At 33.8% G+C, this 23,661-nt stretch overlaps 1 protein-coding gene across 1 annotated transcript in view; it reads left to right on the plus strand.

Moving 5' to 3' along the window:
- The first annotated feature begins 688 nt into the window (after positions 1-688).
- LOC106712309 (cyclic nucleotide-gated cation channel alpha-3) overlaps positions 689-23,661 on the plus strand; it is a 35,577-nt gene continuing 12,604 nt past the window's right edge. The window contains exons 1-5 of the mRNA XM_014504820.2: positions 689-816; positions 5,047-5,193; positions 12,567-12,754; positions 13,457-13,954; positions 22,882-23,025. Of these exons, the coding sequence (XP_014360306.2) occupies positions 689-816; positions 5,047-5,193; positions 12,567-12,754; positions 13,457-13,954; positions 22,882-23,025 (1,105 nt within the window). The remainder of the gene's footprint in view (positions 817-5,046; positions 5,194-12,566; positions 12,755-13,456; positions 13,955-22,881; positions 23,026-23,661) is intronic.

Consider the following 23,661-nt stretch of genomic DNA (forward strand, 5'->3'; position numbering starts at 1 on the left):
AAATATGTTTAAACTTTTTCTCTATTACTTGTGCAAGTCAAAGCGGTCTGGTAGGAATACCTTTCAGACTGGTAATTTAGATCTGAACTTTAGGGGACTGAGCTCCATACAGAGCTAAATTGTAGGCGACGGCTTATAAAAAGGCGGGCCTGTAACAATAGACTTCATTCGATTTATTCATTTTGTCCGTTTCGCAAGATGGCTCACCTTTATTGTCTTCATTATTTTCCTTTTTATTAAACCTCCTTTGTCGTGCATATTATAATGCTATACCTTTTTGTGTTAAACGAAAGATTTTACTATCTTAATTTTTTCTGTGTATATATCAACAAATTGCAAAATATTCTGCAAATTTCTCTGAATTAATAAATAAGGCAATTTTATATTTGTTTTTATGCTTGTTTATTATTATACCAATGTCTTACTAGTATTATAAATGCAAAAGTTTAGATGGATGGATGCATGGATGTTTGTTAAAATTTATCTCTTACGGATCAACAGATCTTGTTGACGATGACGAACATAGTCTGGAAAAATACATAGGCTTATTAACTTTCTTTATTAAAACCGCGCGGACGAAGTCGCGGGCGACAGTTACTTGTCTATATATACTTCAATAGTCCAATGCTTGAACGTGACTGAAATGCATCTATGGATGTACTGATTGAGATTTTTTTTGTATGTAGAAATGATGACGTGCCGGCTGAGTTCGCGGCGGCTGGGCGGGTCGCGTGGCTCGCTGCAGGCTGGCGCCGCGTGCTCCGCCGCCAGCGAGCTCGACCTCTCCTCGCGCTCACGACGCTCGCACAAAGCTAGGTTTGTATACAACAAATCAATTTAGAACCACCATACACGGATTTCAAACAGCCGACAGCGGCAGCGTTGTTAACATTTTCTGATTGAAGCTATACGCGTACAGCGTTCCTTATTTTCGCTTTGTTTATTTCACTTCAATGAATAATATAAGCGGCGAAGTGAGAGCTGGGAAACTACGTTTTATTAGGAAACATTTACAGTGGAAGCTACAAATTATATATATATATATATATATATATATATATATATATATATATATATATATATATATATATATATATCTTAGGCTTTTAAAGTTATTCACATTTTTATTTGTTAATTTCTTTAAAGTTAATTCATAAAACTTAACTAACGCTCACTTAAGCAGAGGTATGTTAAACTTACAGTTTAATTAAAATCTAAGTTAAAACAGTGCAGATACATTCTCGTAGCATGACAAAATTTCCAGTTCTGTAACTTTAATAAAGGTATATTAAATTCTGTAAATTCTTAGTACTTAGCAAGCTTTAGGGACGTTACGTACGTAAGAGTACTTCAATTTCCATTTGCATGAAACTAGCAAATATTAATAGTTACACAGTACACCTGCATTTAGAAACTCGCCAGGTGTTACTGGAATGCAGTTCGCCGTATGAGTTAAAGCTGAAATAGTTACTTCAGGTGCAGATGTACTGCGTTACGACATATTAATATAACTGAATTGAATTTCAATTTGTATATAGTTTTAGGTACCAATAATTGAATTAATTTAATTAATATGATAGTATTTTTATTACATAAGTATTAATAAATAAAAATGAAATCTTTGAAATTAGAAAAAACAATTGAATATTTAAATATTGAAAATTAATAATCGCTTTCATTTAAACTTTCAAGAGAGGACGAGTTCGATGGATATTGGCAACGTGACCTAAGGTACTTACGAGTGAATTCATTTATATCAAACATGTTTAATCCAACTAAACTAGCATGGATTTTGAAATCCCATGACCGATGTTAAAAACCCAATTATCTGCATGATGGTCTCGTATAATTGTGTTGAAAAAATTGATAAATAATTGAAAGCACAGACACACAAATTTAAAGCCTTTTTTAAACCTTTAAATAATCGTTTATTTACCTTGTAAGTATACTTAAAAGAATCATAAATGACATGTTCAATTTTTTTTTATAAATTATTCATTGATTTATTACAAGTATCTAATTAAGTTTTCCAGAGTGTTAAAATAATCCATTGAAAACTAGACAATGTTTCCTATCATAGATTATCTTTTATAAAATTCCTTACCTGCTTTGAGACGCACCTATATCAAATTCCGGATGTACTTAAGAAGTGAGTGTCGCACCTTAAATGTCAAGAGGGACACATTAATCTACGGCCACTATCCCGTCCGGACCCTCTTTATACCTTGTCTTAGCTTTGCCTTTTATCCTGAATATGTTAGCCCCTGTATCTTGGGCGAACCTTAATTTGATGGTGATTATGGCTTAAATTACAACTTAAAAAAAAACTAAGTTAATGCAATTTTAAAATTACGTATACAATTAAAAACCTGATTTTTATAGAATATTTTCATCATCGGTTCGGAGTTTACCATTAGTTAGGGGTCACTAGGTGACAGTCAACCACGCTGACCCAGTGCGGGTAACATATGTTTGAATTTCTTCGCAGGTAGGTTGGTTCACGATGTTTTCTTTCACCCTAAGAATACGAAAATGATCCGATAGAATAAAATGATGGTTAATTTTTTTACGATCTAATAAAAAAGAAATGGTAGATCAGCCCTGATGAATTTATACCAAATCTGGTCCACCGATTTTCATGTCTTAAATGGCAAGAAGGAAGAAAACTCTTCCACTTCTTCTGATATAAGCACCAATACTTAATCAATAACGAGATGTAATTTAAGGAAATCAGTACAAATAAACAACAGTTTTGTATTTAACACGTTAAATGCCGCTACGATTTTAACGTTCTAAAGTGAACCGGCGTGGCAAAGGGAGTCAGCACTGAACGTGTGTGTGAACGTGTATAGCTTTGCGTATGAACAGAAGCAAAATGTTGGCAAAACTTCGCAGCGCATTGTCGCCGCACTGAAATCTGTCAAGTGGGGGCGGCGATAAAAAAGATATATCGCGTTTATAACACTTTCGGCCTCACTGGGTTATGAACCCATTTATTCAGACTCATTGTCAATAAAACTTAGCACTTTTACTCTATTGACAATATCGTTTTAAGTTAAAATAATAAGTTCAACTTAATATAAGTATTTCTACACATAGTGATAGTCTTTTTAATTGAGTTAATACACATACTATCTTATGAAACAATGGGTCTTACATGAGAGCGAAGAAAGTGGGCGTTGGATGGCAACAGGATAGATCAAGGTCGTCCTAAGAATATCTTTTAATCGTCTTTTATTACGTTCCAAACAGAGCGGAGAAAGAAAGCATAAATGAGATGAGGGCAATTACACAGGGAATTAAAAATCATAAAAGATTATTATGATTAAAATATAAAAAGTCTCGATGTGAAACGGACCTGAGAATCTATAGAGCGAACATTAAAAGAGTTTTAAAGAGCAAGATTAAAAATATTTGCTGGCGTTGTGTTTTCTTTCAAATGCATTTGCGTGGAAAATTTACTTTGAAATGTTAGTTGAATTGCGCTTCAAGCAAATACAATTTTAATGACGCTATATTACTGACCTGAACTTATCAAAACGTATAAAACTGAATATTATAAAACGTTAATAATGTTATAAAAATTAGCTCACCCTATATTTCTGATAATATATTCATCACAGTTCATATGCAATAACCTTCACGATTGTCACCTCTTATGCAAAATCAAATAGGTACTTAAGTCAAACCTGACTAGTTTATATCGTAGTTTAACTCTTTTATTAACAAATTATCTCGGTGACTAATAAATTTAGTTTAAAACCTATTTATAACTAACGACAAAAAAGCTATGTTGATTCATGTGTGACCTTTTTTATGAAAATATAGGAACATTTTTGTATATGTTAGTATTATTTTCAGTAACCTTTAAAGGTCTTAAATATCGTTTACCTTTATTCGCTTCGCTTTATATTTATATTGCGTGGAAAGGGCTTCTTCCTTGCCTTTTGTGGTTGAATTATTTTCGGAAGGTATCAATTTTCTTAAGGTGGCATATTTAAACGTGCGGCGTCTCCATTAAGGCAGCGGTGAAGTAGTTCGAGGGTCTGTCTCTTGTTTGCCGGAGCGAGCCCTCGACTGAAGTGCCACCTTAATCATAAGTGTTGACTTGATGAATTTGCTCTCTTATACGAAAACGGTTTATGAAGTATTACGTTATTGTTTAATTTTTTAAACGCTTTGTTAATCGTGAATAAGCAACAACATAAATTTAGATTAAGAAGGAACTTATAGATTAATAAAAAAAAAAATGAGAATAATCGTACAGTCAATCAGTTCCAAACACCAAACCTATAAAATTGTGTTACACTTTCAATGCTCATAAAATCACTAAGCGCTGTTGAAATTATCAAAGATCTCCTTTATAGCTTGTGTAACCCTACAAATCCATCATTTCGGTTGGATACCGTTAAGCCGTCCGCGTCATCGCGTCGCGGAATACAGTGAGCGTATCAACGTCGCCCCGATAGAAGCTATCACATTTTTGAGCGGTTTATATCTCATTTTACGGTACGGAAGCTCAGTGGTTGGTTCTTTTAGATTTCTGATTCCCGTAGCAATGGGTAAAGCTAAAGCTCGTGTGCATCCAAACCGATTGGACCTCCAACTATTATTCCTTTTTTGGGATTGCGTCCTCTGATCATTGAACGCGGAAGTTTGCAGTGCGGTTAAAGTGTTTTTACAGTAGAAATACAAATTGTTTAAACTTTCGTGAGATATAACAATTAATTAATTAAGAACGGCTTAACTCACGTGTGATCGTCCGGTGACGGCACCGACTAGTTTCGGACCCGTCGGGGTTCATCTCTCAGTGCGAGACGCGACGCGACCGCGAAGTCCTCAAAATAAACACTCGCCCTGAAGATGTACCCCCCACGGGTCCGAAAAAATTTTTTGGTTGTTTTTATAACTTAAAAGGTAATTGTGCACGATTCTCTCTGATCTTATATATAAGTTTCCCTCTTATTAAAATAAAGTGTCTTGCATCGTATGTCATTGTTAAAGTTCCAACATGTGGTTAATGGAATGAATTAAAACTTGTAACAGATTAAAACTGTTGGGCGCAAGCGGCGAGGCGCCCCTGTTGGGCGGGTGGCGAAGCACGCCGCACACGCCACGCGCGCCCGCCACACCCGCTCCGCACCACTCGCACAACCACCTTGCCGCCGCGCCGCACTGTAACGGGACCGACAGGTATTATAATATCCAGACTTTTTGCTAGCTCCTGTTAAATTAGTTAATGCTCGGAAATAGTTCATGACAATAGTCATACAGGGCATGATTTTAAGTCGATGATATCTTACAAATCTCGATCAAGGGATACAATACTATATGGTATTAGTAAAACTTCTGTCCTAATATTAAAAAAAAATTGTATCGGCACTCGACATACATACGAATGCCAAAACACAGTGAGAATGCACCGCAAACTGTATTCTAAATCGACTTAGAGACTAGGCTATGTGCCAAGTTAAGGCTTAAAGTTTATTAACAATTACAATTTTGAATTTAAATGCAGTACGTTAACAGATAAGCAAAGCGCATAGTTGGAAAATATCTCGCTTAATTGTTAATTAATTGTTGCGATTAAGTAATATTTATTATATGACCTACAGCTGCGGTATCGCTTTAAATCGCTAATTGTCGATGGTCGTTAAATTTAAATAATGATTTTATTTGCAATGTAAATATGTACATTTGCTTACATTGCAATTAATACTAAATTAATTAAATTAAAACTTGTGATTGGATTATTTCTTTATAATCATAATATACAGAGGTAATTTTTGTATGTTATCTTGGATGGTAATTAATATCCATATATTACTTTTTGTACGATAGCTATCTATCTATAGCTGTCTATCGTACAAAAAGTGCCAAAGGATTTACGATTCCTTAATTCTTAGTTAATGTATAACATAAACGTTCCATTTTAAATAATCAAGACAATAATGGCCTAAAATTTACCACTAAATACATGTAAATTTGTTATAATTTAAATAATAAACTCGCATACGGTGACGGAAATAGGAGATTAATTAGTTAATTAGTAACAAACAAATCAAACGAATATTACCCGTTAATGCATTTCGAATAATATATGAAGTGTGTGCAATTTTGGTGTCAACGATTTTTATTAATTGCTACCGCATCATACATAATGGATGTCGCACCAACGTACCAAATATTCATATTCTGTCACCGAGATTTTATAATAATGAATGGCTGTGCTCGTGCGAAAATTCTGTTTTGTCACTCCAATGACTTTTCCTTTTTCCTTTTTACTTTTGAGTGCATTTTCAGGTTTTCCTTTTTTAACTTTTAATTATTTTCTCGTTCATAAATATAATCATAATACATTTTTGGCTCTATTTACAATGTGATCTAATCACGTATTCCGCTGTCGAAACACTATGCACTGGCATTGTATTATGTTATTTTTGTGTTTTTTTTAAAGACAGAAAGAGAGGGTTTTCAACTTTTGTGCATGTGTTTCGGCAATGGAAACCCTCCCCATTTGTTGTCGCAACATATTTCGTTTCTGTTTAGAATTTGGAATAAATTTCTATAGAAGTTTTTCGATTAAGAGTACAATAATGTTAAAGAAATCAATGTCGAACCCTTGTCACGTTATCAGTTTACGTGTCCACACTTGATATACCTACGTGTTAGGAAATAAAATTACTTTTTTTTTATCTAGCAATATCGTTTTCAATATTTTTATTGTATCGTAATATTTTTATAGAGTTGTGTTTTATGTTATAAATATTTTATAAAAATCGATTATTAAATACCATTTAAAAGTATTAAAAAGCAATGACTGAGAACAAACATACCCAAAGGTAATGTGTTTGTTTTATTATTAGAAATACCTTTCTGAAAAATTCAGTAGATACAGAAAAAGCTGGCAATTATTTTTATTACATTTTTTTACGTTGAAATGCAAATACTCTTCGAACTTTCCCATTGTTCATATTAGCATATAAAATGACTCTGAGTCCATAAAATTTGTAATGAGCCTTCGTATTTTCCTCCTCTGAATCGGAACCGTTTTTTTCGAATAAGACTTTAAGTTGCCTCTAGAACATTGGCAATTTGTGTAATGTTGGAAAAGTTAAGTAACGAAGATAGTTACTATTAGGGGTTTCGTTAGTTTGATTGCCTCTTTTCTAAAAATTAGATTCTTACTCCTTAAGTTAAGCTTGGAGATTAAGTTAGGTCAAAAGTCAGTCAAACATACATAGTCTTTTACATTTTTTGTGTATATTTATGTTTTTAATTATTAGATTTGGAACAGAAAACGAATGAACAAATAACCTTGGTTTAAATTTTAACGATCCGCTAACATCGTCATTATTGCAATATTTTATATTTCATAGTTACTACGTAGCAACACTCATCATTATCAGCCTGAATTCGTCCAATGCTGAACAACATCAACATTATCCATCAAAAATAAACTACTACAAACACATTGTTTGTAAAGTTTTCACCGCACTTATTGAGTGTTATATTGAATTAACATCGCAAAATTCCAAAGTGTTTGTTTGAAAATTGGCGTTAATTTGTAAAGGATAGTCACAATTCAGTTCAGTGAATGTTTCCGGTCAAACACGACCACAGATAAATACGTAGCTTTTATATCGTTCGAGCTGATGAATTTCTCTATAAATAATGTATATTAAATTGTTTAAATTTTCGTGAGACATCATAATTAATTAATAAAGAAACGGCTTAACTCACGTTTTGATCGTCCGGTGGCGGTAATTAAATAATGTATACTAGCAAAAAGCGGTGCTCTGGAAGGGCTGGCGAAATTTCTATCTTGTCATATTAATGAAAAAAAAAAAAGATTCTATATAAAATTATTAGGCAGTTGTTAAATGCGAAATTAAAGTTACGTTTTTAGGAATACAGAAATTGCTATCATTCGTATTTCGATTATAAAGATACAGTACTTCTGCGGCGGTAAGATCAAAGCGGAAAGTTGTGCAATATTAAGAGTGGTTGAGCCGCGGCGAATTGCGCATCGATAATAGCCAGCTCTTTGTGATTACTTGTGGATTTTGTTTCGTATAAAATACACCGGAATAGTTCGAAATCGTCGAAATAGCGGGAGCTTGTGCCCGATCCGACAATGGCGGCTTACTGATCGGTACTCGGAATCTTATTAGAATAAAGCTTTAAGGAAGCTAAAGAAATTAAAATGTTAAAATCTTTAACTTCAATTCGTTTGATTTACATTTAAGTTGCAAACATAAGTCGTGCCTTCTTTATCTCGATGATATTGAGAATTATTTAATGCCTCAATGAGAAGGTCGATAACGAAGTAATGTCTTTTTCTTTTTGCAAGCCCTCAAAAAATTGCGTACCGTAGGCCTAATTTTGTTCGTCTTCCATTCCCATCTTTTTTACAAGGAAAGAATACGAAGGGGAGTTTGTATGTGCAGAAGAGAAAACGCACAGAAAGAGGAAATAACCTGTTTCTGTACATCGCCTTTTCTGGCGACGCATCTGTAAATACGAACGTCTGTAGACAACGGTCATTTGGCTATTTTGTCCAATTCAGGTTGCTGTATTAAAGGAAACTAGCAAGCAACTTATTAAATTCGATGAAAAATAGATATTAATAACTTAGATAACCTAGTATTAGTAAATCCGACGCCCGTGGATATCCGCAAAACGAGATATATGTATCTACTGCTATATTCAGACATCTATATGAAAATCGTGATAGTTAATTAGTACAGTATTATAGTTTCCTCGGAATGCAAATCCTGAAGCTATTGAAATGGACTTGTCTTAGATAATGAATGATTTGGGCGATGGTGGCGTTGCGTAGTGCCGGTCGGCCGGCTGCCTCATTCCGCAGAATTTCCGTCTGATTAATTGGATACACAGGCCCGAGAGGCTTGCGGTTCGAGCAGGTGTTTAATACGGTTTCGATAAGTTAGACGGTTAACTGTTTACGGCTTAAATTTTCCACCGGCCGCAGCGATTTCATTTATGTAGCCTGTATTCAATTCGAAAATTTCAGTAATTAGACTTCAATTTGAAAAGTATTGTTTTCATTTAATAACATTTATAACCTTAGTTCTTGTTTCGATATCAGAAGTAACATATTTTAATAAACTAGGAGGTAAATAAGTCTATTATTACTTAATAATCAAATTATTTTATTCATAAGGCATAACTAATACGTCACACAGTACATAGTTATAACCATAGGTGGGCACAGTTAATCAAAAAGTTAACTTCGTTAATCGTTAATTCGTTAAATAAAAATTTAACTTCGTTAATCGTTAAAGCGTTTAATTTAAGAAAATTTAACGCAAGTTAAAGTTAACAGTTAAAGTTAATTTTGGTTTATATTACGAGTATAGGGCGCAAGCGGGAAATGGCCATACGAATAATCTCCGAATCATATGGACTGATTTTGTCAAGACTTTCTATAGAACTTAGGCTATTTTTTTACTGCGCTTACGAAATCTCGGGCGAGCGCTAATCCTATCTATAGTTTAGTTATATAATATACTCAAATAAAATTTTGACGATTGGGGTGATGTACTACTGCCTGTACGATATTAATGACATAGCATGCACTAGTTACACACACTTATATACTTCACTGACAATGATGGACAATTGACCTTTTCAGTCATTTTTTTATCGACCATCCAACTTCACGGAATTAGAGAACTAACTAAATTTAGACAACACAAGTTTTCTATTAAACAGTGAGACATACTCGTATTATGGTAATATTCAAAAGAATATCAATCTCAAATCTCAAACAAAATGCAGTAAGAAGGGACATAAACGTAAGTATGTTTAATACATCTCAAATATAAAATGTCACCTATTTACTTCGGCCGACACCGACTGCGAAATAACAATAATTATACAATAAATGTTACAAGAAAGAAGAGAACTTTCTTTAGAGTTTAGAGGGTTTTCATGACATTGTTTTGTTACTTTTCAGTGCATTTTGTTTGAGATTGTTTTTTATGTTATTGTAAAGGTCACTTGTGCCGACGACATTTCATATATGTATTAATTTTAGTATAACACAATTTAACATTATTTCACTAACATAATTATTTTATCTTTTTCCTGATTCTTTCTCGTTTTATCGTATACTTTTTTTTTGTAAACAAACAAATTATCTTCGCTATTGTCTTTGTGCAGCGCACGTGCATCCCCGACCATTAGAAGGGTTAGGGCCATAAATCCATCGAGTTCGTCATCGCATTCTCTGTGCGGCTGTCCATTTGATCCTTTGTTCATATTTTTAAAATGCAAAATTATTTTTCGTTGACTATGAAGAAGCCCCAAAAAAAACAAACGACGGTAATAAACACCAAATCCCTTTTGTTTTTGAGGAATGTTTATTGCGTGCACATTTCGTCTTTCGTATTTTTAAATTTATTTTTCATTGTTTGTTTCTTATCTACGCAATGACAAAAAAATCCTATTTGTACGCTTTTTCAAATGAACCATAAACGATTTTTTTTTATATTTTTTGCTGTCTTTAAACTTCAATATTAAAATAAACATTTTCGTCGCCAACAAAGTTTAGTTGTAATTTAGTTACGACGTTGAAGAGTTATGCACACTTGATTATTTTGATTGCAATTCAACGCAATGTTTATCTTTTTTACTAGATTTTTGCGTTTCACGTATAAGACAAAGTGTATAATTATTGTATTTAGAATAAAGTACTTTCGTACCTTATGTTGGTTTTATAATAAAATCATCTTCTAAAAAAAGTGATGTTAAATAAATGAAAACCAGTTTTAATGTGAATAAAATGTAATATAGACTTTTCGAGATATTTGTGTAAATGTGAAATAATTAATAAACTTTGAAGGTGTCTAGCGCCTAAACTTCGCAATATTTGATAGAGGTAAGTTTGGTTAAATCGTCACTATTTTCTAACAAGGATTCTGCGGTACTCTTTTGATCACGTCTTTTCCGGCCGCTCGGTGTATTGTATAACCTACATACACTCGGACTCGCTCGTTCTCTCTCGTTCTCGGTCACCATTCGACTCGCCGACGGTCCCCGAACATAGCCGAACTTACGAATGTAGCCTGATGCATAATTTAAATAAAATGACAACACGTCAATAAGTGTCTATTGTTACAATTAACGGACTAAATTAACGGAAGTGAAATTTAACGGAAGTTAACAAGAGCGTTAACACTTTTTGAATTTAACTTAAAAGTTAATCCGTTAAGGTAAATGTTAACTTCGTTAATTAACGATTAACGGATTAACGAGTTAATGCCCAGCTCTGGTTATAACAAACAGAGATAAGCAAAGATACATTTGTAGCGTTCATGCGAACTTGTTCAGAAAACATATTCACTTATATGACAAGCATTTTGTTGCTTAGACAATGCTCGTTATTTGGTTCACGAACCTCCCTCCCCGTCAGTCACGTCCCGGCCAAATTGATTGCCCGATATCTCATGGAAATGTTTATAGATATAATAATAAATGAAGCAGCTCGCTCCATCATGCGTGCCGGCCCAATCAGACATTGAAAAGAAATATATATTTGCTTATTCGAATCCAATTAAATGAATGTTTTCATTGGCTTTTAGCTAATTGAGAGCGAATTAATTAATTTAAAATAAACAAAAGCGCCTTTTGCTAAAATTCTTTTTATAAATAATTTTCTATTAAATCTTCAAATCTTAAATCGTCAAAGAGTGGCAAAGAATATCTATAATAGATACTTATCTCCTTATTGCATAAGACAATAAAATCTTAGTTCAGATGAATACAATTAGAACGATTTCTAAGGTTAGAATCAAGTTAAAATAATATTGCAATGTTTGCAAATACTTACCTAATTATACTTAGAAGAAAAACGTATTTTGCCGCCCCCATTTTAAGGCGCAATACACATTGAACCCGCCGGGCCGCCGACATATGTCGGCAACTTTTCGTCGGCGGTATAGTTGGCGGCTTGACTTATTACAAGTCGGAAAATTTCGTCGGCGGCTTGAGATGAGAAATGTAAATGTCGTAAAAAATACAAGCCATCACTACAGGTCGAGGCTTGCCGGGCAACTGATCGCAGGCGTACCCAAGCCGACAACATGTCGGCGGGTAACACGCGCGGGCCGACATGATTTTTTCATACAGGCCATACATACAGGGTTGTGTCGCCGGGCTTTGTTGGCGGCCCGGCGGGCTCAATGTGTATTGCGCTTAAGAAAGAAAATGGTAGTAAAATTAATGAATGAATCTTACTATATCATATGAAATATACTATTCTTACCGTGCACTCAGCACTCGTAATATTGGTGAAACATTTTAACATACAGTTTATGCTTTCGCCCGATTTATAATTTAGAACTTTCTCGCACTAAATAATATGTTTAGTGCATAAAGAGCGTCTATTTAAACTGGCACAAGTAAGTTCGTTATAAAGCGCACTATGAGTCAGAAAGCAGATTAACAAAACTACTGTAGATTAAATTCAATGCATACGAAAAGTTTGGAGTGCTGGTATTGTTTGTTTATAAGTTTGTTGTTTTTGCTACTCTGTGCAGCGGAAGCAGAGGGGGCCTGCGGAGGCGGTCGACGTACGCGAGTGGGCGGCTGCGCGCCGGGCCGCACTGGTCCTTCGTGTTCGACCCCGCGGGCCGCCTCTGCTACTACTGGTCCATGGTGGTTTCCCTCGCCTTCCTCTACAACCTGTGGGTCATAGTCTACAGGTTCGCCTTTCAAGAGATCAATGGTACGTATCACTACAATCCAATCTATAATCAAAATATTTAATTTTAAATTATTGCTACAGTTTTCGTCAAATTTCTTAAAGAGCAAAAGAATAAGGATTAGGATAAGGATTTTACCACGATACGGGTTACCTATTTGATTAGTTGTTCGACTTAGACATTGTTCTTAATTAGAATATTGCTCGACAGTACATGATTTTAAAGGAAAGTTAAGGCTGATATCTCATTCTTGCACAAAAGACGGATCTATTTAAAATAGCAACCTAGATTAGTGGCAGCGATCGGGCTGCAACGAGCTAGCGCACACTGCGCATAGTTCTCAACTCGTTCCGCTGAGAATTAAATTACTTACCTAAATAGCTTTTCTGAGTTAAATGTCTGGAGGCGAAGACAAAGTAATACTTCGAAAGATTCGCTGCGATGTTTCATCCTTGAGGCTTCAATTGTTTTAACATTTTTATAAGCCTCAGATGTCTGCGAACACATAATCTTTGAGGACACTTTTAAACTTGTATTCCAAATAAGTCATTGCTCTTGAAATTGCCACGAAAAACATTTTATTTAAGCCATAAATTATTAAAGGTGGCCGAAAACTTTTAATTTGCTTGTCAAATAAAAAGAAGAAAGAATAAAAACAAACGAATTGTTGTTTTTATGTGTGTTTTGAGTTCAAGAAGTTTGAACGTTGTTTTGTTTTGTTTCAGGTGAAACGTTAATAGTGTGGTTCTGTTTGGATTATTTTTCGGACTTTCTTTATCTGGCGGACATCCTGTTTCATTTCCGAACGGGCTACTTAGAGGACGGGGTTTTGCAGACGGACGCGGCCAAGTTGCGGGCGCACTACATGAACTCGACGACGTTCTACATCGATTGTCTGTGCCTGTTACCGCTGGATTTCCTCTACTTGTCCATCGGGTTCAACTCCATCCTGAGGTCGTTCCGGCTCGTCAAGATATACCGCTTCTGGGCGTTCATGGACCGCACGGAGCGACACACGAACTATCCTAATCTATTTAGATCGACCAGTTTAATTCATTATTTGCTAGTGATATTTCATTGGAACGGGTGCTTGTACCATATTATATATAAAAACAATGGGTTCGGTAGTAAAAACTGGGTGTATCATGACACTGAGACGGCGGACGTAGTGAAACAATACCTTCAGAGTTATTATTGGTGTACGTTGGCGCTCACCACAATAGGTAAGTCAATACATTTATAGTTCATTTCACTCTGTGTTTGTATTAAACTTGTCACCAGTGAAAATATGTTGGCTTATTATAAATTCTGGGTTACTTCAAACATGCATGTAATATAGGCAAATGTTGATTTTATCCCTAACAATGTGAACCCTTCTACAATGCAGGGACCCGGAATTTATCTTAACACATGCGTATTTTAAAGTACAGGTGACTGTGGAGTATGAGTTAAATTATGTATCAAATGTTTATATAATTTTTAATTACTTTTATTTTCCTTTTTTGTATTTTGTAAATATGTAAAAAGTAGTAAGTTATCGTTGGGTACACAACAACAAGCTAATCTCAAACAAAGCGCGACGTACCACTACGGCAATTGGATTCCGCTGAGAAATCTACAGCTGAATTCGAATGATTGCGAAAGTGTACTTGTGTATGTCAGGTATTTCTGGATCTACATACCAAGTATAATTAATTGCGAATTTAGTAGATGTATTATTATTATGTAATTAAAGTAAAATAAAAATAAACAGAAGTTGGTATATTAAAGAAGGTCATTAAAACAAGAATTGAAATACAGCCTTATACGTGGGATATGAAAAAAATCTTTCTTTTTAAGGTAACTAAAAATAATCGCAGAACAAGTATGAATAGTTAAACGGTCATGAATGAATGCGCGTATGAATAAAACTCATAATGTTAATCATTAGAAGAAGCGCTACGAAATTGTAATCCATACGTCGTACGCTTTTCATTCGACCTGAAAATTGTGTGCTCGTGGAAATTGCCATTATTTCGTAGAGGATCTGTCGTTAGCGAGCTCGGCTGTTAAGGGTGATAGCACAGATTGTGCCACATCGTACATTATAATGTAACATATTCATCAAAATTCGCGTTAAGCGTCGCCGTGACAACGTTGCATTATAATTACATTTAACGTTTTATGTTAATTTAGACCCAAAAAGGTTAACGATCTCTGACGTTCATATAATCTGTTTAAGGTGTGTACATATATTTATTATGAAAAATGAGAGTAGACAAGTCGGGAAGGAGACTTCTCTAGTTCCAAACCAAATGCCAGCTAGTAATGATGCAAATAAAATTGCGAGAAAAGTAGTTTTTAAATAGCAAGTAAAATCTATCCATTATTTCGCAAAATAATAAATATAAATATTGAGAAGCCTGATCTTTAAATTTATGATGGAGCTAGAGATTTTCCAAGCTCTCATTATGCAAATGACATTTTAAAAGAGCGTACAATGTTAGTGGAGATACTTGGAACAAGTTTTATCACCGTCAAGTAGCCATAATGTTGTACCTTATTTATCGAAAAGCCCTAGCCGAGTATCTCGATGTAGATCTTCATTTGTCTAGAATTGTATGAGATGAAACTTGATATTGAAAAAAAAAATCATTTAATTTCTAAGGTTTTAAGAGCTCTTTTGTTTTCGTGTCTCTTTTGTACCTCGTACACTCGCAACTCTTGTGATAAAACAAACAAAATAAGCATACTCTGTTCCCTTTCGATGTAGAATGATATATGGTAAATGGCCATTGGTTCCCAATAAGAAGAAAATCAGGTTAGGTGATTCTATGAATAACTAAGTAGGTATAAAAAAGTTGTAGTGAGTGTTAATAAATAAAAGGGCCATAAGGCCAACATAAAAGTAAGTTAAGTAAGTAGTAAATTGTGATTTCGACGCAGTAAATACGACACAGAGCAACGTGAACTGACTGCGAAGATATTACCATCGTTAATTAGATCGCAGGTAAAGTTGCTGGCTTACAATGATTAGCAGAATTAATAATAAACTGCGTGAGTAGCGCCCCCTCTCGATGCGGGTGGGATCTCCCGGAGGTCGACATTTTCCGCCCGTAAATAGGGTAGATTATTACAGGAAAGATACCGCTTATTTATATTGTTAATACAGTACAAATAAAGTGCTTAGCGCACGTCCGCCGATACAGCATTGAGCGTGGTTTTGTAATGTATTGTAAATATTTGGAACGGTTTTAATTTTGTTTGCGATTTCAAATTTATGTGTTAACTTTTGTATATTTTGGGGTGAATATTACATTATGGTTTTCAGATAAACATACCTTTATTCGATAATGATACGTTGTTCATTTCCGTTTCTTTTTATAATTATCTCGGTTTATCCGACGAATATAATTGGATTTTACAAGTTTCAATTACATTAAGTTATTTAAATCTTTTCAATAAAGTACGTAAGTAATGTTCTTAACATGAACGTGGAGTTTGTAAGGAACTACTGGCGCTAAGTGAAACTTTAGCGTGTGCAAACAGTGTTGCTTTACTGCCTCCCCTATTACTTCACCTTAATGGACATTTAAACGTTTACATTACACCGCGTACGAACTTTTAATTAGATGTACTCGTATAAGGCCTAAACATAAAAACTTGACAAAATTATTATTTAATTACATTTCAACTTAAAACCTTACATCGCACGCTGAAAACCAGAAATTATGATTATGCGTAGGCTTCTAAAATGCAATCTTGACAAATAAAAAACAAAATAAGTAGTACACATACAAGGGTAAAACATAATCGTTTACAAAAGTACACAAGTACATCCAAAACGGTTATGGGCGACAGCTAGTTTATTAATAAAAATGAATAAGTCTGTAATAATGTTTGGCGATCGCATGATTACACTGAAACAACATTTGTACGAGAAAAAGAAAAGTTGCTGGTGTTAAGGAAAGAAATCGCACAATCGGTTATATATGCGAAGAGGCGAGGGATGAAAGGAAACCTAATGGAGTACAGATATAACAACAGAGAGGGTTCTGTTCGTATTGAGATTGTTTAGTCACCAATACAAATACGAACTATTATTCATTCTTTTTTAATCGTTTAATGAATTATTCATATTAAGTCATAAAATAATTGACATAATCAGTCTATTTTAGAAATGAAATAAAACTCATTTGTTATTTGAATATATCATATGAATGGTTTGTAGAAATTATTTTGAGTATTGGAATAGCTTGAAATATTTGTAATTTATAATTAAATTTTAAAACACATTTTTTCAACTATTTAATTTTTTATTTCTATAAAGTTTCATTAACAATTTGTTAAAATTACTAATTGTTATTAAATTTCAATTAAAATGTGCATTCCATCATTTTAGAACAAACGGTTTATTTTAATTTTCTTTGTTTCTTCAATTCAATAAGGAATACAATTTGAAAGGGATTGGTGGCTTAACATAAATCTAGAGTATCAAACCGCCAGATCTAAATCGGAAGATATATCTTTAAATTTTCCCATTGCGGTATTGTTTCGTAATACCGAGCTATAGGAGGACCGAGATTGATCGACTTCCTGTGTATTGCTATCTCGAGGCAATACAATTTATTTCTTTGTGTAATGATAATTTCGTTTTCTTAGGATCGATGTACAATAAAGTTATTCTCTTACCACATTTTGTCCCGGATAAAAGATAACAATGTATTTATTATTTTGTTTAATTTTAATGAATATTTGTTTGACGATACGAATTTTATTTCAACTTAAAAATACAAGTAAGTATGTATTTAATATACTAAGGTTGGATAACAGATTGAGAGATTATTACATATACTTTTTGTCAATATTTTCTTATATGTATTAAATAAATTGGAATTTCCCTTATTCAGTTTATTTGATAATATGTAAGTGACTCACGTAATGCTAACGACAGATAATGCCCTTTATGGGTATGATAAAAAGGTGTTACCACGCTCTTAACCGTGATCGGTTCAGAAAGCAAGCTTGCCAAATGTAACACCCTCAATAACTCTTAATGGCACATTTTCCTTGGCGCATATTAAATCGCTCACGGAATGAATTACAAAATTATTTAGCGCGACTTCGAGTGATACGGAAGAATCTTAATATTTTTTCTTTAACTGCACTTACTGTTATTAAATTTCTCTGCTATCTAATAATGATCATTTATTAAGGAAATAAATACGAAAAATTGTAATCTCATTTAACCACCAATCCGAATTACTAATTGTCGAGGCAAATCGAATGTTTGCATGGATGGATGGATGTGTGTTAGAAGATATCTCCAGAACGGCTACATGAATCACACAGAAATTTGGCATACATGTAAAACATAGTCTGGAAGAACACATAGGCCACTAATTAAGTTTGTTTTTAATCCCGCGCTGACGTAATCATCGGCGACAGCATGTGAAAATATAGTTTAGATAGTACAAAAACTGTACATATGAGTTTAAACGTGAAAATTGTAGCAAAATTATTTCGTAAATTCAATAACAAAAACTATTTCTGTAGTTTCCTTATATAAGTATGTGCTTAAGCGTACATCATAGTTGATATATTCATTACTAAAATGTGTCGTAGCGAGATTGATTGTGTGTTTTTGATCCCGCCACCATCACCTTTGGGGAGGCGATCTGTCTTCCCACGCCCGCTTTCTTTCCATTGTGCGACCTGCGAGTTGCAAGCCCTTCTACTAATATCCCCTATTCCACGAAGTGAGTTATGTTTAAATTATACTTCCACGTGCTTCCATTTATACGTTGTAAATGAAAGATATTCAGTTTACTAATTTCTTGACCATGTTTGATGTGTAATTTCTTTGCTATTCTTATAGTCAGGAAATAGTTTTTTTTTCTATATTTCACACAAGCTTTGTGTTGTAACAGATAATAAATAATGTTAAAGGTTTAAAATATTTTTTTAAATAAAATGTCTAATTTTATAAACAAATGATAAAACTTTACATGCAATATATATATATACATATATATATATATATATATTGCATGTAAAGTATATATATATATATACTAGCTGTCGCCCGCGACTCCGTCTGTGCGCTGTTAAAAAAAAAATTAAATGGGGGGGGGGATATGAAAAATAGATGTTGGCCGATTCTCAGACCTACTGAATATGCTCATAAAGTTTCATGAGAATCGGTCAAGCCGTTTCGGAGTTCAAGTTCGAACCCCGTGACACGAGAATTTTATATATTAGATATTAACTTTGAAAAATACATCGTAAATTGTTGATGTTATAACATGAAGGTAAATTGTAGGCATATCATTCATGCAGACGTAACAAGGGAAGCGTGATCTGTATTTCCCTCGATATTAATCTCGTACGTTGTCAGAGTGGGAGTGGGTGAGACAAACTGCGCTGTTGCGGGATAACAAGAAATTGCATATTATTTGTTTATCGCTTCAACGGGCTTTTATCTCGCACTGCAATTATAATGTTACGCTCCAACGAATCGAAACCTGGTACTATGTGTCGTTTGCTTGGTTATGGAACACGAGTGTGTTGTTTAAATGTGAATTTCAACAACACAACACGACAATGTTATTTTCATACAGGTTTAACGACAGTAGAAACTCATCGTACGAGTTTCCCATCACATCGTAATTCGCAAATATCACAATACTTAAACAGTATATTGTATTACAAGGCACATTATTTTGGAACGAAGTTCCTTATCGCGCGTTGTGAAAGGGGGCTAGACGGAAAAAATTCTTACGAAAAGTTGTCACGACACTTTTTGCTATAGTAAGTATGTTAATGACGAATGAGCGCTACTTCACCATGGCAACGACGTGACAATATATAACAAAAATTCATAGAAATAAAATGTACTTCTTGTGAAGACATAAGTTTTTTATTCATAGAATAAACATTGGTTCCTTCACAAATTAATCGAAAGAAACTTCGTTCCATCCGGGTGTCCCTGGACACCTCTCAAGTTTTTTTTATTTTTGTGATTCCGTCATATTCGGATGAAAAATTAAAATTTTACAAGTAGACCTTTGTAATGTAATTTTGTTGTGGACTAAATACTCATTATTCTCCAGGGGATAAGTTATAATTAAAAACATACAGACGAATTGAGAGCGTCGGTGGCTCAGGGGTTAAGCACTTGACTTGCAATCTGCAGGTCCTGGGTTCGAATCCCGCCATGTACCAATGTGTTTTTCGATTTACATATGTACATTTATCCGACGTTCTTACGGTGAAGGAAAACATCGTGATGCAACCTGCACATATCTGAGAAGAAATTCAATGATATGTGTGAAGTCAACCAACCCGCACTTGGCCAGCGTGGTTGACTATGGCCTAGTCACCCCTAAATTGGGGTACGCTCCGAGCCCCTCGGTGGGGACGTATAGTGAGCTGATGATGATGAGAGGAATTGAGAATCTCCTTCTTTTTGTAGTCATCGAGGAAATCAATTAAGTGTTTTTATTAAAATACCATTTCTTGTTTCACAATTAATTTTATGTTATACTAGCTGTTGCTTGTGACTCCATCCGCGCCGAATTAAAAAAATTAACGAAATTACTAAGTAGTAATTAGTCTGTACCAAATGTCATCAAGATCCGTTAAGCCGTTCCGGACTTCAAACAAACATAAATCCATCCATCATCATTCGCATTTATAATATTATTACGATATACAAATATTTTCAATGACTTCGTTCCAGCAGCAGATGTAAAAATAATCCCCTCATTTTTTTATTCATAAATTGTAGATCTACGAATTCGGTTAACTACATATATTTATCTACAAAATATAGCGATAGTCTATCTTCCATCAATAGCAAACTATCAGATTTATAAACATTTTGGTATATAACTTTGCGGCCAGTAAGTTCTTAGCTTACTTTCCGATGCCCGGAAATGTCCGGGAAATGCATTAAAAGCAGACCAACATCAAGCTGTCCGGTCGCGCTGTTTGGACTTCCTAATCGTTTAGCCTATTGGACTACCACGCTTCGCGAGCTTTTGCATACAAAATATCAGCTGCAACAAACTTTCTCTCTGCAAGTGTTTTATATAAAGAAAGTATTTTAATGTTATATGAAGTTGAGTATGAGTTTCGTTAACTTTATTTTTACATACTTTTTTTTAAATTGGTACACTATTAAGATTAAGAGACTGTTTCACAATGTCCATTTTACTCCTAAATAAGCTGCTTGGCACATATTTGTCAAATAAAGTCTACATTAATTTCACAATCTCCAAATAAACTGTATAATAAACACAAACCATTTTGATATTTTATGTGTAAGTTAACTTATTTGTTACTTATTCAGCACTTTACTTGTTAAAAATGGCAGCGTTCGCTTCGTTATTTCGGTGAATTCAGGTGACCGCTTGCTCGTTTCCCACCATATAATATATAAAAAAAGTTCTGTGGGTAGTTTTCGTTATAAATCAATGTAAGAGTGGCATAGTTTTTGAACAGTTGGACGCAAACAGAAGTATGTTGAATGGTCGTTATGTAATATAAGTTAATGGGGGTCAATATCCAGGGTAAGTTCGTAAATGTCATCGGTCATGGACATTAAAGGTCACTCGTGTTACGTGAATTCACATCTGTGTTCTCTATCACGATAGCTTTACGAGTTTCAAGGGGACGTAAGGCAAAACAATCTTTTTCATCGCAAGCTATCTTTTTATAGGTCGTTTCGTTTGTGAATTTGAAAAGCCCCTCGTTAAAGCGGAATTGACGTTTTAAAAATTTTAATTAGCCGTTCATCGTTCCGTTTTCACGCTTTTAATTATTTTGCTTATTACAATGTGTACTTTGTTATTCTCTTGCTAAAGTGTTTTAACATTTTCCATTTTGATTTAATTTGGTTACAGACTGTTTATCAGCCGTAAGATTTAGAATTATAATTACATTTTAACCAAAAGCTATAACCATTCCATTAATTGTAACTGCTATGGCCTAGTTTTCTTTTAAGTGTAAAGTATATTCTAACTTTGAAGTGATTAATAAAAAATTAAATATGAAAATAATTTTCATTTCTTGTGATAAATTATATCACACACGAATTTGTTGTAGAATTAAAATTACACGATAAAATGTATTTATTAATAAGTACTGCATTTAATTCAGTTTTCAACAGTTATTTAATATTCATGTATTATTAATGCAATTTACGACTTGATTCCATTTTAAGTTAAATATTTGAATTGTATCGTTTCGAAATAAATTCCACAGAGCCCTGCGCCATTGCCGCTTCGCATAATTTACCTGCTGCTTAAATTACAGGGTGTTTAAAATTCAAGTTGTTAAAATTTTAAACATTTCCATTTAATATTCCGCCATTATCTGATATCTTTTTGTTCTAATGTTATTTGTATATAGGACTTATTAATAATTTTTGTTGTGTATTAGTTTGTTTGTAATAATTGTGATTCTTAGTATGTAACATATTCTTAGTACTATAGGTATATCCACAATATATATCATATCTTTATGCAATGTAGTAGTTTAAATATAAGGCATTTTTACATTATATATTAAAAAGCTTTGTTAACAAAGAAATCGATTAACATCAAAAACACCATTTAAGTCAATTACAGAGTAATCAATTTTGAATGAATTTATAATGATACTGCAAAATCTCGTTACAGATTTCATATTATGTTGTCAATAGCTTCGTAGTTGACAAAAATTGATTTGTTTTTATTGTGACGGCTTGTTTATTGTGTTGTGTACCTAACCTATATTATGCTGTGATATATTGTTATGAACTACTCAAATGTAATATGTTCATTTTAATAACGTGTTTTATCACTACAATTTGTGTAATTCAATGTACTTATAACATTTGTTTAAGAAATTTGATACTTCGAGTGGCATCGATTTCCGATATTTTTATATTTGTAAGAAGTGCGAAGCTATTTTTTCATCATTATTTTCAAATATTTACTTTACATAATTATTTGGCCGACAAACATTAGGTAATGTTTTCAGGGATATGTATGTAATACATTTTTGTTCCACTGTGACCCAATGACATACACTTCATGAAGAATTTTTGAAAAAAGTCAGATTTAAAGTTTATTAAATTACCTTTTGCTTTATAAAATATGTCTCACGTGTGTTATAACTTATGCAGGAGACCTACCGCGGCCGCGTAGTAAAGGCGAGTACGTGTTTGTAATCGCGCAGTTGCTGTTTGGGTTACTTCTCTTCGCGACCGTGCTGGGGCATGTGGCCAACATCGTCACATCTGTCAGCACCGCCAGGAAAGAGTTTCAAGGTAAGAAAAACTTGTTTTGTTTTGTAAAATTAAACAAATAATCGATCCATCTTTTTACAGATCCACGTTTAATTCGCTTTCTTGTCATCTATTGGTTGAATTAGAAGCAAGTTTAATAGAAATATTGCAATAACTATCGGAAAACCCAGTGTTGAGGAGTAGATTTTTTCAAGTAATTCCCCTATACAATACAGTAAAAGTAATATAAAGGATCCACCATTGGGTTCGGCCGTAATTCAAGTTTGAAAGCGCTGTGTTTCCTATTTGTATTTTAAAAAGTCGCCTATAATACGCCACCACGTGCATCAGCTACCTTCTCGGAGATTACTAGGAACAAACGCGTCCTTGCGAACAGACAACAAAAAGACATAAATTTTAAAATTGGTTTTCCGATATCAGCTACGCAAATACATCATGTGTACGAAATATATTTTTCGATGTTACATACAGAAACTTGAATATTATTAATATGTAAAGAGTATAGATGTTTAGATACTACAAAATAAAACCGTTGTCTTGTTTCTAGTTTTTGCAAAATGTTACTTAAAAACTATAAAAATATCGTCGATGCAAAACAGAAGGACATATTTCCGCCTTTTAATAGAATTTAAAATTTTATTTTAAACATGCCGCGGT

The sequence above is a fragment of the Papilio machaon genome, chromosome 3 (genome assembly GCF_912999745.1).
Source record: "Papilio machaon chromosome 3, ilPapMach1.1, whole genome shotgun sequence".
In the NCBI taxonomy this organism is placed as follows: Eukaryota; Metazoa; Arthropoda; class Insecta; order Lepidoptera; family Papilionidae; genus Papilio; species Papilio machaon.